This window comes from Podarcis muralis, chromosome 7 (genome assembly GCF_964188315.1).
Source record: "Podarcis muralis chromosome 7, rPodMur119.hap1.1, whole genome shotgun sequence".
Classification (NCBI taxonomy): domain Eukaryota; kingdom Metazoa; phylum Chordata; class Lepidosauria; order Squamata; family Lacertidae; genus Podarcis; species Podarcis muralis.
In genome coordinates this window covers 14,656,319-14,671,351 of record NC_135661.1, presented here as the reverse complement: position 1 = coordinate 14,671,351, position 15,033 = coordinate 14,656,319, and the positions used below count along the sequence as shown (strand labels likewise).

The 15,033-nt window shown below is 50.1% G+C and overlaps 1 protein-coding gene across 3 annotated transcripts in view; it reads left to right on the top strand.

Annotated features, from left to right (window-relative positions):
• KCNIP3 (potassium voltage-gated channel interacting protein 3) overlaps nt 1-15,033 on the top strand; it is a 129,760-nt gene that overhangs the window by 11,329 nt on the left and 103,398 nt on the right. Inside the window, exon 1 of one of the 3 annotated variants that reach the window (XM_077931256.1) lies at nt 2,072-2,258. The exons of the other annotated variants lie outside the window; for them this stretch is intronic. Within the exon in view, the coding sequence (XP_077787382.1) occupies nt 2,253-2,258 (6 nt within the window). The 5' untranslated portion in view covers nt 2,072-2,252. Of the gene's footprint in view, nt 1-2,071; nt 2,259-15,033 lie in introns of those variants that run through there. 3 annotated transcript variants of the gene reach the window in all.

The following is a 15,033-nucleotide window of genomic DNA, read 5'->3' as shown; positions in this document are numbered from 1 at the left end:
CTTTAGTTTTGTTTTTGGCACTATATCTCCCAAGTTACACAAATTTACCCAAAGGGGAAGGGGACTTTGCTACACAACACAAGCTGCAGCAGGGCCAGCCCTACCAGTTGCTGCAAACCACAGGAGGGGAGGGTCCAGCTGGTTGGCCACTGTGAGAATGCTGGACTGGATGGGCCCATTGGCGCAAGGGAAGAAGTGGGCAGCAGCCCATTCTCCCTCCAGAACCCCCTGGCCATTTCCTTTTGTTGCAGGACTGAGCTAGGATGTGCCTCCCAGTTTACGCTGCGCTCCCTAAAGAGGGATGCTCCCAGGTGCAAGGGAGGGTGCGATCCCATCTCCAGGTGGAAGAAAGATGCAGCTCCTGGTCCAGTTAAGTATTGTGTATTCATGGAATGCCTCAGGCAGCAGAAGGTCTTGGGGTGGGTCTCTGAAACCTCCTTAGTTATTGCCTGCAGGAGCTCTGTCCTTAGCTAATCAAATGAGCTCTCACTCACCACTGAATGAGGGGCTGGAGCACCATGGAATGTTCACAAATCTTCCAGCTGCTGAGATATTTTCAGCACAAAAACTGTCCCCATGTAAATCCTAGGGAGAGACGGGGTGGTGTGTTGTTGGTGGGATGGGGTTCAGTAGAAAAGGGGGTAGGCGGTGGCACCACAAATAAGCAGGCTATGTGAGTGAGCGGAGGAGGGGAAGAGGCTCAGAGAAGGTACTGGATGCAGATACTGTATATGCCTTTGCAAATGTATGTGGGCCTCCACTTAGCAATCAGGTCGTTTTACGGATGCTTTGTATTGCTATTTATTCAGCTGAAATCATAGAATTGTAGAGCTGGAAGGGATCCGGAGTCATCTAGTCCTACCCCCTGCAATGCAGAGATGGTTAGGCGTTATAATTTCCAGCCATTGGGAAATACTCATTATGTCAGACTCCTAATGCCGGCTTTTCTTGGGACACGAGCCTGAGATGGCCGGTGCTATGTGTGGCCATTGAGGCATGTTTTGCTGGCACTTGAAACCCGCAAGCAGGTTGGCTTCTCCCTGTGCTGAGCTCTTGGTGTGAAGATCCTCAGGACATGGAGAGACAGAGGAAGCAGGCTGTAAGGCTGCCTCCCCCAGCCTTGTGCCTTCCAGCTGTTTTGGACTGCCAGCCTCAGCATTGTATGACTGCCTGATGGCAATTGGAAAAGGCTGAGTCCCAGCAGAGTCCAACTAAGCTCGGTCTCCGACATCATTTAATTAGAAATAGAAATATCAGTCGGCCTCCATTGCAATGGGACGCAGGTGGCGCTGTGGGTAAAACCTCAGCGCCTAGGGCTTGCCGATCGCATGGTCGGCGGTTCGAATCCCCGCTGCGGGGTGCGCTCCCGCTGCTCGGTCCCAGCGCCTGCCAACCTAGCAGTTCGAAAGCACCCCTGGGTGCAAGTAGATAAATAGGGACCGCTTACTAGCGGGAAGGTAAACGGCGTTTCCGTGTGCGGCTCTGGCTCACCAGAGTAGCTCCGTCACGCTGTCCACGTGACCCGGAAGTGTCTGCGGACAGCGCTGGCTCCCAACCTATAGAGTGTGATGAGCGCACAACCCTAGAGTCTGGCAAGACTGGCCCTTATGGGCAGGGGTACCTTTACCTTTTATCCATTGCAAGTTTATCCAAACTCCTGTTCCCACCAAAGTAGTTGGGCAAAGATAGGCTGAGAAATTGTTCCAGCAGCCCCCAGCAGAATGGGGATGACAAGGACCAAGCGGAAGCTCCGGTAGTGCCAGGGGCTGCCAACTAGGACCCAAATGCAAAGGAAGGACCCAACTCTTTAGTTGGGGGCATTTGGGCAGAGGCGGCCTTCCTCACCCCTCGGCCCCGCCATCGCCTCCCGCTGGCCTCCTTCAAGGAATCGGTGAGAAGGCACAGGAGCGGGGTGGGCGAAGGGAAGTTGGCAACCCGCGAGAGGCAGGAGGGCGAGAGAGCGGGGCGCTCGTCTCTGGGCTCGCTGCCCAGGAGGCACCTGCCCGCCCCTCCCGCTCGCCCGGGGCGGGGGCGTTGCGGGGCCGAGGAGCCGAGGGAGTTAACGCCGCCGCCGCCGCCGCCGCCGTGCAGGCAGGCGGGTGGGTTTTCGCTCGGCATCGGCTCAGCTGCCGGCTTGGGAGGGGACGAGCCGCGCTCCGCCGGTGCTCAGCGCGTTACATCACGGCCAGCTCCGCCACCTCGTCCTCTTGCCGCCGCCGCCGCCGCCCCACGGAAGCTCCGCCAAGCCCGCCATGCAGGTAACGGGGTCCGGGGGGGGGGGAAGGCAGCTGCCAGGGGGCGCCAGACTGGTCCCCTCGAGGGGCGCCAAGGCAGGCGGGAGACGCGCCCGGGTGCCCCTCGGGATGGGAGGCGGAAGGGAAAGTTTGTCTCCGGGGTGGCAGCCCCCCCATCCTTTGGGGGGCGCCGGAAGCGGGGCCCAAAGTGGGTGAAGGAAGCGGGTTGTGGGAACTGTTGCTGTCGCTGGTTTTAAAGTGCTTCTCAGAGCTTCTGCTGTTGAGACCACAGTCGGGTTTCGTTCCAGCCTCGCAACAATCCTGCAAGGTAGGTTAGGAGGGTGGAGGAAAGAGAAAATAAGAGGTCAGCGAGGGAGTTTCTTAGCCGGTTCGGCGATCTCCAAACTTGCTGCTTTGTGATTGCCCCCTTTAAAGTGCTCTAGGCGGGGGCGGGGGTGTCTGCCCCCCCATCAGAACAGGTTCGGGTGGGTCTGCAAAGGCAGGCCAGGGTGCAACAGGGGTGCAGTGGTGCAGCAATAAAACTGCTAGAACATTTGCAAAGCTAAGCAGGGTCTGGTTTCCATTTGCATGGGGGACCTGTTTTGAGATTCCTGCATTGCAGGGGGTTGGATAGATGACCCTCAGCGCCCCTCCCAACTCTACAATTCCATGATTCTCTATGACAGGAGCTCCTGTTTCCAGGACTGGCTGCTCAGTGAAGGGACCATAAGTTAGGCAAGTCTAGGTTTGTATCTGGTCTCTGGCTCACAAGGTGGCCTCTTGCAGCCATCTGATAATATGAGGACTGTCCTATCCTACAGGGTTGTTGCAAAGATTGCTGAAATAATGCACGCGGACTTGGGCTTTGAACAGTTGGGAACGCTGCAAAGTGTTGTTACAGCTGGTATTCATTTAAGGGCATGCACCCACCAGGGATCCCACGAAAGCCAGGAAGGTTGAAGTGGTGCATTTTGGGGTTGGCAGCTGAGGCTCCCCACTCCTGCCTGCACTGCAAAGTCCACTGCACACTCAGCGTATATAGGGATTTCTCTAGCATGCTCCCCCCTGCCCTTCCCCCCTCACCATTTTACCCTTTTAATTCCAATCTTTTCCATCCACTCTCCAGACTTACCACTTTAAGACAAACCAGGCAGATCATCTGCATTTTGTTTCTAAGAAGAAAATTAAAATTAAAAAGCAAAGCAAAAAACAGCAACACAGGAGCCAAGGAAGCTTGCTTATACCAAGTCAGACACAGCTCAGAATTGCCAACACTGGCTGGCAGCACCTCTCCGGGGTTTCTGGGTGGGGGAAATTCCCAGCTCTTCCTGGAGAAGCCAGAGGTTGAACCCAGGACCTTTTGCCTGCAAAGCAGGTCTTCTTCTGCTGTTCTTCTACAGCCTTTCCCTCAAAAGATTTTGAGTCCATTATGACAGCACCCTGCTGCAGAGAATCTTTTCTCCCAAGGAACTCAAGGTGGTGCCCATGGTTCTCCTCCCCATTTTATCCTCACAACAACCTTGTGAAGTAGGTTAGGCAGAGAGAGAGAGAGAGAGAGAGAGAGAGAGAGAGAGAGAGACACTGGCCCAAGGTCACCCAGTGAGCTTCATAGCTGAGCAGGGATTTGAACCCTGGTCTCCCAGCGCTCGAACCATCATGCCACACTAGCTCCCCACCCTGCCCCCCTCATGCGCAGGAGCTGGCAGGAATCGGGTACTGTTCACATATATTTCCTAGGGAGGAAAAGGGGGTCTTTCTGTGCCTAAAATGGAGCATTTCCCACAATTATTCCCCTACAGGAAACCACTCAGAATGTGACAAGAAGAGGTCAAAACTGGCCCTTTCTTGCCAAGTAGCTGGCGAAATGGGCAACTCTGGAGCAAGCCTGGAGTGACAGGAGCCTGTCAGAGAAGCCTGGAAGTTAGAGTGGCCTCCTTGGGTTTTTTGAGGTCACTTGGCACGCCCCCCCCCCCCAGTGTTATGCAAAGTCTTTCCTTGTTTTCCACAGAGGAGACTTTTTCTCCTCCTCACATTATCATCATCACCATTGACCTTAATTCCCCAGTTCTAACCCCTCTCCCATACAGTCTGCCAAGGCAGCATGGGAGCAACAAGTTGGTGTTGCCTAAGAGTGTGAGCGGCTTCTAACCTTAACCCCCGGCCACTAGGCAGCTGTGTGCTACAAAGCCACTGCTCTCAGCCTCTGCCCCTCGATCGGGGGTGATAATTACAGTCACCGACTCACCTTGCAGGGTTGTTGTAAAAATGACTGAGATAATGTTGCTGAAGGGGCTTTGAACACACAAAAGATGCTCTAAAAATGCTGCCTTTATTTTGGCTGCAGCTCAGCCGCAGAGCACCTGTTTGCCTTCAGAAGGTCTTATGTTCAATCTCCAGTGGCCACAGGCAGGGAGAAGTGGGGAGGGGGGGCTGTCTGAAACCCCAGAGAGCCGCTGCCAAACAGTGTTGACAGTATTGAGCTAGCTGGGCCAATCGTCTGACTTGGTATAAGGCAGTTTCCTGTGTTCCTATTGGAGGAAGAGTTATGGCTCAGAGATAGACTACCTGTTTAGAATGCAGGTGTTTCCAGGTTTAGTCCTTGTAATCTTCAGGTAGGGTTGGGAGAGACCCCACCTGAAATCCCAGAGAGCTGTTGGCAGTAAAGGAAGACAGTTGAGGTTTCATTCTGGGGCATAATTTAGCCCAGGCCTTGCATGTTAGAAACTGTTAGCACCCAGTTCCAGTGACCATTTTGTGTATGCTGACTGTTGGCAGTGAGGATGTGCTGCAGTGCTAGCCCTATTCCACCCCTAGGTATGTCCCTCTTTTTTATCACCTTCACTCCCCTCTTAGCTTGTTCTCAAAATCTCCTCCAGTTAGTTTGTGCAGTATCTTTTGTCTGAGCATTTACATGATAAGAGCCCCTATGAACAGTCTGCCCAGGAGATTCTGGAGTTGGGGACTAAGGTTGTAAGAAGGCTGTTCTCACCTGTATCGGTTACAATCAGTGCTGTCTCTGTTCTGCTGCAGTTTGGTTTCTCCCAAATTGTATGTTATTCGTCTCACTGTCCACTATTTAATGTCAGTTGCATAAATTATGTTATTTACATAACATAAGTTGCATTCATTTCAATGAAAAGGGAATGTGAAAAAGATTTCTATCCAGGGCTGTTATCAGGGGTCCCACTCTCAGATTTCCTGCTCTTCCCCGCCACTTTTAATCATATTGTTTTCTTTGCTGACAAGATGTCTGAGCTCCCTTCAAATCACGGTTGAGACCTGAGCCATCCACCATCATAACATGATCAGAGGCAAATGGATAGGCCTGTGCCCTGAGTCTTGGAAGTACCTACATGCCATGCCCCCAATTCTGTCTGTGGCATTTTGACCGGTGACAGCCATTTCACCACATGTGCATCACGGTGCTCTCCTTGAGGGGAGAGCCTGCATGTGTGAACTTGCTTCTGAGGCTGTTCCAATCAAGTCATGATTCCTGCACTGCAGGGAGTTGGACAAAAGGCCTCTTGGGGTCCCTTCCAACTCTACAACCTCTGTGATTCTGTTTCACTGTGGTTGCTCATCATGATATCTTAGAAAGCCTTCAGAGAGTGAAGTGGGTTGAGCCACAGTGGCTTGCAAGCTTAGAATATCCATCAGAAAATACCACAGCAGAATCCAACCTCCCTCACTGCAAGTCATCCAGAGATGGGGGGTGGGCTAAAGACTTGGAGCTTGAAGACCTTGATTCCTGCACTGCTTGAATCAGCTGGTCGATTACAGGACTAAGTCTGAGGCTGAATATCTCAACTCAGCCACAGACTTGTTTTGTGTCCTTCGACCAAGCATCCTTCACTTTAAGAGACATGCTCACAACACCATCTGTAACATGTGGATGATAATAATCCAGGGTTTCCTTACAAAAATTATACAAATTGATACATGGGCGTGTAGTGCTTTGAACACTTGGAAAGTGCCGCATAAGTTCTAAGGATCATTTCTTACTGTTTTAGCTACTGTACAGGTTATCTGGGTGACCACAAGCAACCTTTTCCAGACTTGTTTCCCAATGTGTAAAATCTGAATAATAGCAACATGTTTCATAGGGCTGTTGCAAGAATGAACCTAGGTTGTGGGACCTGTGTCCCTCCAGATGTTTTTAGAGTCCAGCTTCCACCAGCTCCAGTTTACATGGCCAATGGTCAGGAATGCTGCGAGCAACATCTGGAGGCCCAAACGTTCTCCATCCCTGAACGAGAAGTTGTAACACTCTTTGTGCAGCGGAAGAACCCATATCAGCCACCTCCAACCTACATACTGACTGGGGCTGACGGGAGTTGTAGTACCAAACAGGCGGAGGGCGCAAGGTTGGGAAAGTCTGGCAGTGAGACTTGGCCTCTCCCCCCAAATCTGAAATTTCTCCTCCTTCCCTTTGCTCAAACTATTCTTGCTCCCCCCCCCCCACATTGGACCCCAGAGCTTCCTATTAGCCTCTGACCCCACCATTCCTCTATCTCCTTCTCCATTTGTCTCCTTCTTCTTAAGCCACACAGTCCTCTTGGGTGAACCCAATGCCAGCTTCAGTGACTGATGCCTTTCTTATCTCAAAGAGCAGCTGCCAGCTGAAGCAGCTGCTATGCCAACTGACCCCCCCCCCCACTTTTTTCTGCTGAGGGGGGAGGGCAACCTCTCTTTCAGGCAGCACAGATGAGAGAGAGAGAGAACATAAGAAGAGCCTGGCTGCTGTATCGGCCAAAGCATCTCTCTGGTCCAGCATCCTGTCATCACAGCCGCCAACCAAATGCCCTAGTAGGAAGGCTCCCAAACAAGACGTGAGCACAACTGCACTCTCCCCATTTGTGATTCTCAGCAGCTGGTATTCAGAGACATTCAGCCTCCAGCCCTGGACGCAGAGGATAGCCAGCATGGCTAGTGGCCATTGAGAGCCTTTAGGATATTATTTATAGAACGACATAAGCAAACAAGTAAAACAGGTCCTTGCCTTCATTAAATTTATGCTAGTCTAAAGTTACACAAATTGGGACGCTGGTGGCGCTGTGGGTAAAAGCCTCAGCGCCTAGGGCTTGCTGATCGAAAGGTCGGCGATTCGAATCCCCGCGGTGGGGTGCGCTCCCGCTGCTCGGTCCCAGCGCCTGCCAACCTAGCAGTTCGAAAGCACCCCCGGGTGCAAGTAGATAAATAGGGACCGCTTACTGGCAGGAAGGTAAACGGCGTTTCCGTGTGCTGCGCTGGCTTGCCAGATGCAGCTTTGTCATGCTGGCCACGTGACCCGGAAGTCTCTCCGGACAGCGCTGGCCCCCGGCCTCTTAAGTGAGATGGGCGCACAACCCTAGAGTCTGTCAAGACTGGCCCGTATGGGCAGGGGTACCTTTACCTTTTTTTAAAGTTACACAAAGGGGTGAATGAGGAGGAAGACATCAGGAGAAGGGAGGGGAGGTTAACAAGGGATGAATGCAATAGCCCATAAGACTACACTGACTTTGTAAGGACAGCTCAGCTGGATCAGGCCAAGGGCCCATCTCCACAGCCAACTAGATGCCCCAAGGGGAAGCCCATAAGCCGGGCATGAGCCCAACCTCACTCCACCTTTCCAGTTCCCAGCAACTGGCGTTCAGAGGTTTGTTGCCTCTGACAGTGCAGGCAGAACATGACCATCATGGCAGAAGAAGACAAGCAGTGAAGACCCTTCACCCATTATCTGCTTTAGGTGTACGTTTAAAAGCATAAAGTATGAATGAAGCAAATAATATCTTTGCATGTGTCACAGGGATGTGCTTGTCAGGGAACCTGGATTGTCTGTAGAGCCTGTTAAGAGCACACTTGTGTTGGTAGCAACTCAGAGTGTGAAAAGATGACCTAGAGAAAGACCACGGACTGGTTCAAGAGTTTGCTTCCTCTTACTGCTTTTTACGCGGGTGGCGCTAGGGACGCGGGTGGCGCTGTGGGTTAAAGCCTCAGCGCCTAGGACTTGCCGATCGAAAGGTCGTGGTTCGAATCCCCGCGGCAGGGTGCGCTCCCATCGTTCAGTCCCAGCGCCTGCCAACCTAGCAGTTCGAAAGCACCTTCGGGTGCAAGTAGATAAATAGGGACCGCTTACCAGCGGGAAGGTAAACGGCGTTTCCGTGTGCTGCGCTGGCTTGCCAGAGCAGCGATGTCACGCTGGCCACGTGACCCGGAAGTGTCTGCGGACAGCGCTGGCTCCCGGCCTATAGAGTGAGATGAGCGCACAACCCTAGAGTCTGTCAAGACTGGCCCGTACGGGCAGGGGTACCTTTACCTTTACCTTACTGCTTTTTGCACTAAACAAAAGCACAAAGCTGAAAATTGGGAATGACCTCTCCCCCCCCCCCATTTTTATGTCAATTGCAATTATAATACGGGGGGGGGGGGATGAGTTTGCATTTAAAAGTGAACCTACCTAATTTGCACTTCCTGAAACAATATATAAATCAACCTTCAAAATTCACACTTATCTGATTTTTGCAGAGCAGTTCTCCCAGCCAAGAAATGTATGCAAAAATGCATGTACTAGGGGAAGGTGTGCATATAAATGCATATACTAATGAAAATAGCAGATAAAAACACATTATTTTAGGGAAAACATATTAGGGGAAATTGCATGTAAAAACTAAGGCTTTAGGATAAATTTGCACTAAAATGCTAATGAATTTCATGATAACTAATACAAATTGATATAGAAATGTGGAGAACTGAATTTAAGATGGGGAAAATTAGAAACCGAGAGAAACTGAAAAGGACAGATTCACCTCTCTCTTACTGCAAGGCAGCCGAAAAGGAACTGAGAACAATTGCCCACGGAACATATGGTAGACTTGCATAAAAGATGTTAGAAACTGGTAATCCAGCTCTCAGCAGATCATGGAAGTTTTTCCAGCTTGAGAGGGCAGTGGCTGGAGATGCATTTGCACAAGCAGGAGGGATGGAGTGTTTTTTGCTTAGATTGGCTTGAAAGGCAAGCCCATAAAAACTTACACTGGTCCAGAATGCCTGTTCCCACAACAAGAGCAGAGCATCTTCTTTGCAAGCAGAAGGTCCAGTTTCAATCCCTGCCGTCTCCAGGTAGGGCTGGCAGTTTTCCCTGCCTGCAACTCTGAAGAGCCACTGCCAGTCAGTGTAGATCATACTGAGTTAGATGGGCCAATGGCCTGACTTGGTATAAGGCAGCTTCCTAGGTTCTTATTCAGGATGATCAACAAGCACCGTGCGTGAAAGAGGCATCAAACACGTATTAAGCCTCATGTGTGCAAATACCCAGCAGCAGTTGTTGTTAGCATCTGTCTGTCTTGAGAGACAATGGAGTGCGCCTCCAGGGGTGAAGTTAAACCGCTGTGTTACCAGCACCAAAGTGGGTGCAGTCCTGGGTAGTGTGTATGGAGGTCCTGGGCTGCCCAGACGACAATATCCTCCTCTCGCCCTTGCTGATGTGGTCCAAATGAAAACAGAGCAATACATTTGACACCAGCTTGGCTGCAGGAGTTGCTGGAAGGAGGCCTACAGGATGCTATCCAACAGTCTAAGGGACTCCACTATGGATTTGTTTAGAGTTTACACATAGAATCATAGAATTGGAAGGGACCCCAACGGTCATCTAGTCCAACCCCCTGCAATGCAGGAATCTCAACTAAGGCATCCATGTCAGACGGCCATCCAACCTCTGCTTAAAAACCTCCAAGGGGGGGGGGAGAGTCCACAGCCTCCCGAGGGAGACCATTCCACTCTTGAACAGCTCTTACTGTCAGAAAGTTATTCCTGATGTTTAGTCAAAATCTCCTTTCTTGTGACTTGAGTCCTCCCCTCCAGAACAAGAGAAAACAAGCTTGCTCCGTCTTTCAGGTGACAGCCCTTGAATATTTGAAGATGGCTATCATATCTCCTCTTAATCTTCTCTTTTCTAGGCTAAACATACCCAGCTCCTTCAACTGTTCCTCAATGCAGGGAGGGAATTGGTATCCCTGTCTGACTCTCACAGAGGCTGATTAGAAGGAGATTCACACTGAGCCGCTGAGTGCAGACTCCTGGCTGAGTGGGACTTCAGAGCTCCCTGAAGCCCTGCCTTGATTGGTTGATTTTTCCTGGCTCATGACTTGTGAATTACTTTCCTGCTCCTCATGCTATCAAAGGTAGCAGTTGGATGAAGGAACACTGGGCATTTCAGGCCAGGTAACAAACACCTAGTTAGAACCCTCTAGAACAGACTTCCCCAACCTGGTGCCATACAGATGTTTTGCACTAATCCACCAATTTAAAATTGTGTAAATACACATACTTATTGGGGAGGTGGGAGAGGAGAGTAGAGTACTTGTTTTGCTGGTTGGAGGATCTGGAACACAGAGAGAAGGGACAGTGGCTGGAGAGAAGTGGGGAAAGGGAGAAATGGAAGAGAAGTGAATAAATGTAGGATGGGGAGCAAAAAAAAAAGTTGTTGTTGTTTAGTTGTTTAGTCGTGTCCGACTCTTCGTGACCCCATGGACCAGAGCACGCCAGGCACTCCTGTCTTCCACCGCCTCCCGCAGTTTGGTCAGGCTCATGTTTGTAGCTTCGAGAACACTATCCAACCATCTCATCCTCTGTCGTCCCCTTCTCCTTGTGCCCTCCATCTTTCCCAACATCAGGGTCTTTTCCAGGGAGTCTTCTCTTCTCATGAGGTGGCCAAAGTATTGGAGCCTCAACTTCACGATCTGTCCTTCCAGTGAGCACTCAGGTCTGATTTCCTTAAGAATGGATGCGTTTGATCTTCTTGCAGTCCATGGGACTCTCAAGAGTCTCCTCCAGCACCATAATTCAAAAGCATCAATTCTTCGGCGATCAGCCTTCTTTATGGTCCAGCTCTCACTTCCATACATCACTACTGGGAAAACCATGGCTTTAACTATACGGACCTTTGTTGGTAAGGTGATGTCTCTACTTTTTAAGATGTTGTCTAGATTTGCCATCGCCTTTCTCCCAAGGAGCAGGCGTCTTTTAATTTCGTGACTGCTGTCACCATCTGCAGTGATCATGGAGCCCAAGAAATTAAAATCTCTCACTGCCTCCATTTCTTCCCCTTCTATTTGCCAGGAGGTGATGGGACCAGTGGCCATGATCTTCGTTTTTTTGATGTTGAGCTTCAGACCATATTTTGCGCTCTCCTCTTTCACCCTCATTAAAAGGTTCTTTAATTGCTCCTCACTTTCTGCCATCAAGGTTGCGTCATCTGCATATCTGAGGTTGTTGATATTTCTCCCGGCGATCTTAATTCCGGCTTGGGATTCATCCAGTCCAGCCTTTCGCATGATGAATTCTGCATATAAGTTAAATAAGCAGGGGGACAATATACAGCCTTGTCGTACTCCTTTCCCAATTTTGAACCAATCAGTTGCTCCATATCCAGTTCTAACTGTAGCTTCTTGTCCCACATAGAGATTTCTCAGGAGACAGATGAGGTGATCAGGCACTCCCATTTCTTTAAGAACTTGCCATAGTTTGCTGTGGTCGACACACACACAAAAAAAGTAGTGAAATATAAAAAGGAAGGATGTGGTGGAGCAGGATGGAGGGAACAAGAAAATGAATGGAGTTGAGGGAGGATGACGAAGAGAAAAGGGAGGGGACAGGAAAGGCAGTCAGAGGCTGGGTAGATGGAAGGATGAAGACAAAGAAGTGAAGAATAGGAGAGGAAGTAGGAGAATGGTTTGCTCTGGCAACTTGGCCTAGCTCTGCTGCAATGCCTGTGCAGGTAACAGTAATAATGATGGCCATTCTCATCGTTAATTATAGCCTTAATGAATACAAGTAAAACATAAATATGTACATAGGGATGAACTAAGGGACGCGGGTGGCACTGTGGGTAAAAGCCTCAGCGCCTAGGGCTTGCCGATCGAAAGGTCGGAGGTTCGAATCCCCGCGGTGGGGTGCGCTCCCGTCGTTCGGTCCCAGCGCCTGCCAACCTAGCAGTTCGAAAGCACCCCCGGGTGCAAGTAGATAAATAGGGACCGCTTACTGGCGGGAAGGTAAACGGCGTTTCCGTGTGCTGCGCTGGCTTGCCAGATGCAGCTTTGTCACGCTGGCCACGTGACCCGGAAGTGTCTCCGGACAGCGCTGGCCCCCAGCCTCTTGAGTGAGATGGGCGCACAACCCTAGAGTCTGGCAAGACTGGCCCGTACGGGCAGGGGTACCTTTACCTTAGGGATGAACTACCCCCCCCCCCTTTATGGTGCCCTGCCCCCTGAACTCTAAGGCTGGTTATGGTCCCTGCCTGCCACTCATGACCAAATACTGTCTTGTGACAGAACCTTTTTTGGGATTGTTGAGACTCTGTGGCTCTTTGCGGAATGGGCCTCCTTCAAAGAGCGGCTTGATCTTCCTGTGACGCTGGCTTTTGAAACAGGTGTGCCAGCCAGTGGCAACAAGGCCAACACCAATAAATAATGAACAACCTGCGAATGCCGAAAACAAAAGGGGGAGACGCTTGTCTGAATTATTGATGAATACAGAGAGAAGGATCCAGCAAAAAGATAGGTAGAATATAATGACCTGTTTACCTGGTCAGTTATATGTACTTCTTAGTTCATTGTCATCTGCACTTGGACAAACATTTGCTGGTCTATGTTCTGAAGCTGCTTCTTGTAAAAATAGAACATGTTAATACAGTGGTACCTCAGTTTTTGAGCGTCTTGGAAGCCGGAAGTTTCGGTTTCCGAATGCCGAAAAACTGGAAGTAATTTCTTCCATTTTCGAACGTGCATTGGCAGTCGAACGGCTTCCGCTGCGTGTTTTTCAGTTTTTCAGTTGCAGCCAGACCTTTGCGCCTCGATTTTCAAACATTTCAGAAGTCGAACAGTCTTCCGGAACGGATTACGTTTGATAACCAAGATACTACTGTACTGCACTTTGTTGTTCTCACCAATCTCAAATCATTTTTCCCCTTATGTCTCCCTGTTTTAAGAAGGAATGTAGGATGATCCACTGTTTCTGCTAAAACCTACATTGAATATATTTTGTTGGCATAGAAACATCAAACCGTGCCCAGAGGGCTTTTTTGCATAACATGCCAACAAGACAGCCTGAACCAACTTGGTGACTGCCAATTGTCTTGGACTACAGTGTGCAGGCTGGGGCTGATGGGAATTGTAGTTCAAAACATCTGGAGGACGCGGGTGGCGCTGTGGGTAAAAGCCTCAGCGCCTAGGGCTTGCCGATCGAAAGGTCGGCGGTTCGAATCCCCACGGTGGGGTGCGCTCCCGTTGTTCGGTCCCAGCGCCTGCCAACCTAGCAGTTCGAAAGCACTCTTAAGTGCAAGTAGATAAATAGGGACCGCTTACTAGCGGGAAGGTAAATGGCGTTTCCGTGTGCGGCTCTGGCTCGCCAGAGCAGTGATGTCACGCTGGCCACGTGACCCGGAAGTGTCTCCGGACAGCGCTGGCCCCCGGCCTCTTGAGTGAGATGGGCGCACAACCCTAGAGTCTGTCAAGACTGGCCCGTACGGGCAGGGGTACCTTTACCTTTACCTTTACAGTGTGCAGGCTGAGGCTGATGGGAATTGTAGTTCAAAACATCTGGAGGACATCAGCTTGGCAAAGGTTTACATTACATCAAGTTTTACATTTCTGGGGGTGAGAGAGGGGAGAGTTTCCTGCTCTTCATAACAAATGTTAACTCACTGCCTTGAGGAGCTGACTGTCACCAAGCATTATGACCCCTTAAAGACCTAAGTTACAACCTAATTTAAGAAGTTCAGTAAATGAGTAAATGTTTTAATGCAAGTCATAGTCTGAAAAGATTTGTTGAAATAATACAGCTGCCTGTGACCCGGAGGCAAAATCAAATCCAGAAGCAAAAATGAGCTAACTGGAGTGGGAACATGGAATCTGAATATAAAGGAGGTAACATCAGCCAGACCTAAAATGGCACCTGCATGTTAAAAGTGCTTTTCAGAAAATGATGCACAGCTTCCCCCACTTCTCTGAAAGCTAGGCTTGCTCTCCAGCTATGAAAGATGCTTTAGCTGAACACAAAACCACTTCAGAGGGTTGAATCATCCGCTGTGTCTCTGCAGCCAGGCAGGCTAGAATCCAGAACACATCGGCAGCAGCACCGTGGCCTATTTTTAAACAAGGTGTGCATGAGGAAGCATCTACAGCAGCTAGCTTGCAACAGGGTGTGGTGAGGATTTGCTGCCCTTTGGCAGAGTAGTCACCTTAGCAGAACAGAAGCCAAGCCAAACCTGTCCTTTGTTTGGAATGTTGTTGAGGAAAAGGGCCAATTTATGGAGTATCTCAAGAGAGGCTCAGAAAGTTAGCTTGGCTGCAGAGGTGCATTAACCACTTGCTCCCACTTTCCTTTTTGCCGGAATGATGATGGTATGCATGCAAGCAATAATAATAGAATCAAAGAATTGTAGAGGTGGAAGGGACACCAAGGGTCATCTAGTCCAACCCCCTGCAATGCAGGAATCTCAGCTGACAGATGGCCATTCAATCTCCGCTTAAAAACCTCCAAGGAAGGAGTCTACAACCTCCCGAGGGAGACTGTTCCACTGTTGAGCAGCTCTTACTGTCAGAAAGTTATTCCTGATGCTTAATTGGAATCTCCTTTCTTGTCACTTGAAGCCATTGGTTCAGGTCCTCTCCTCCAGAACTGGAGAAACAAGCTTGCTCCATCTTCCATGTGACAGCCCTTGAATATTTGAAGATGGCTATCATATCTCTTCGCAGTCTCCTTTTCCCCAGGCTAAACATACCCAGCTCCTTCAGGTGTTCCTCATCAGGTTTGGCTCCTTCAG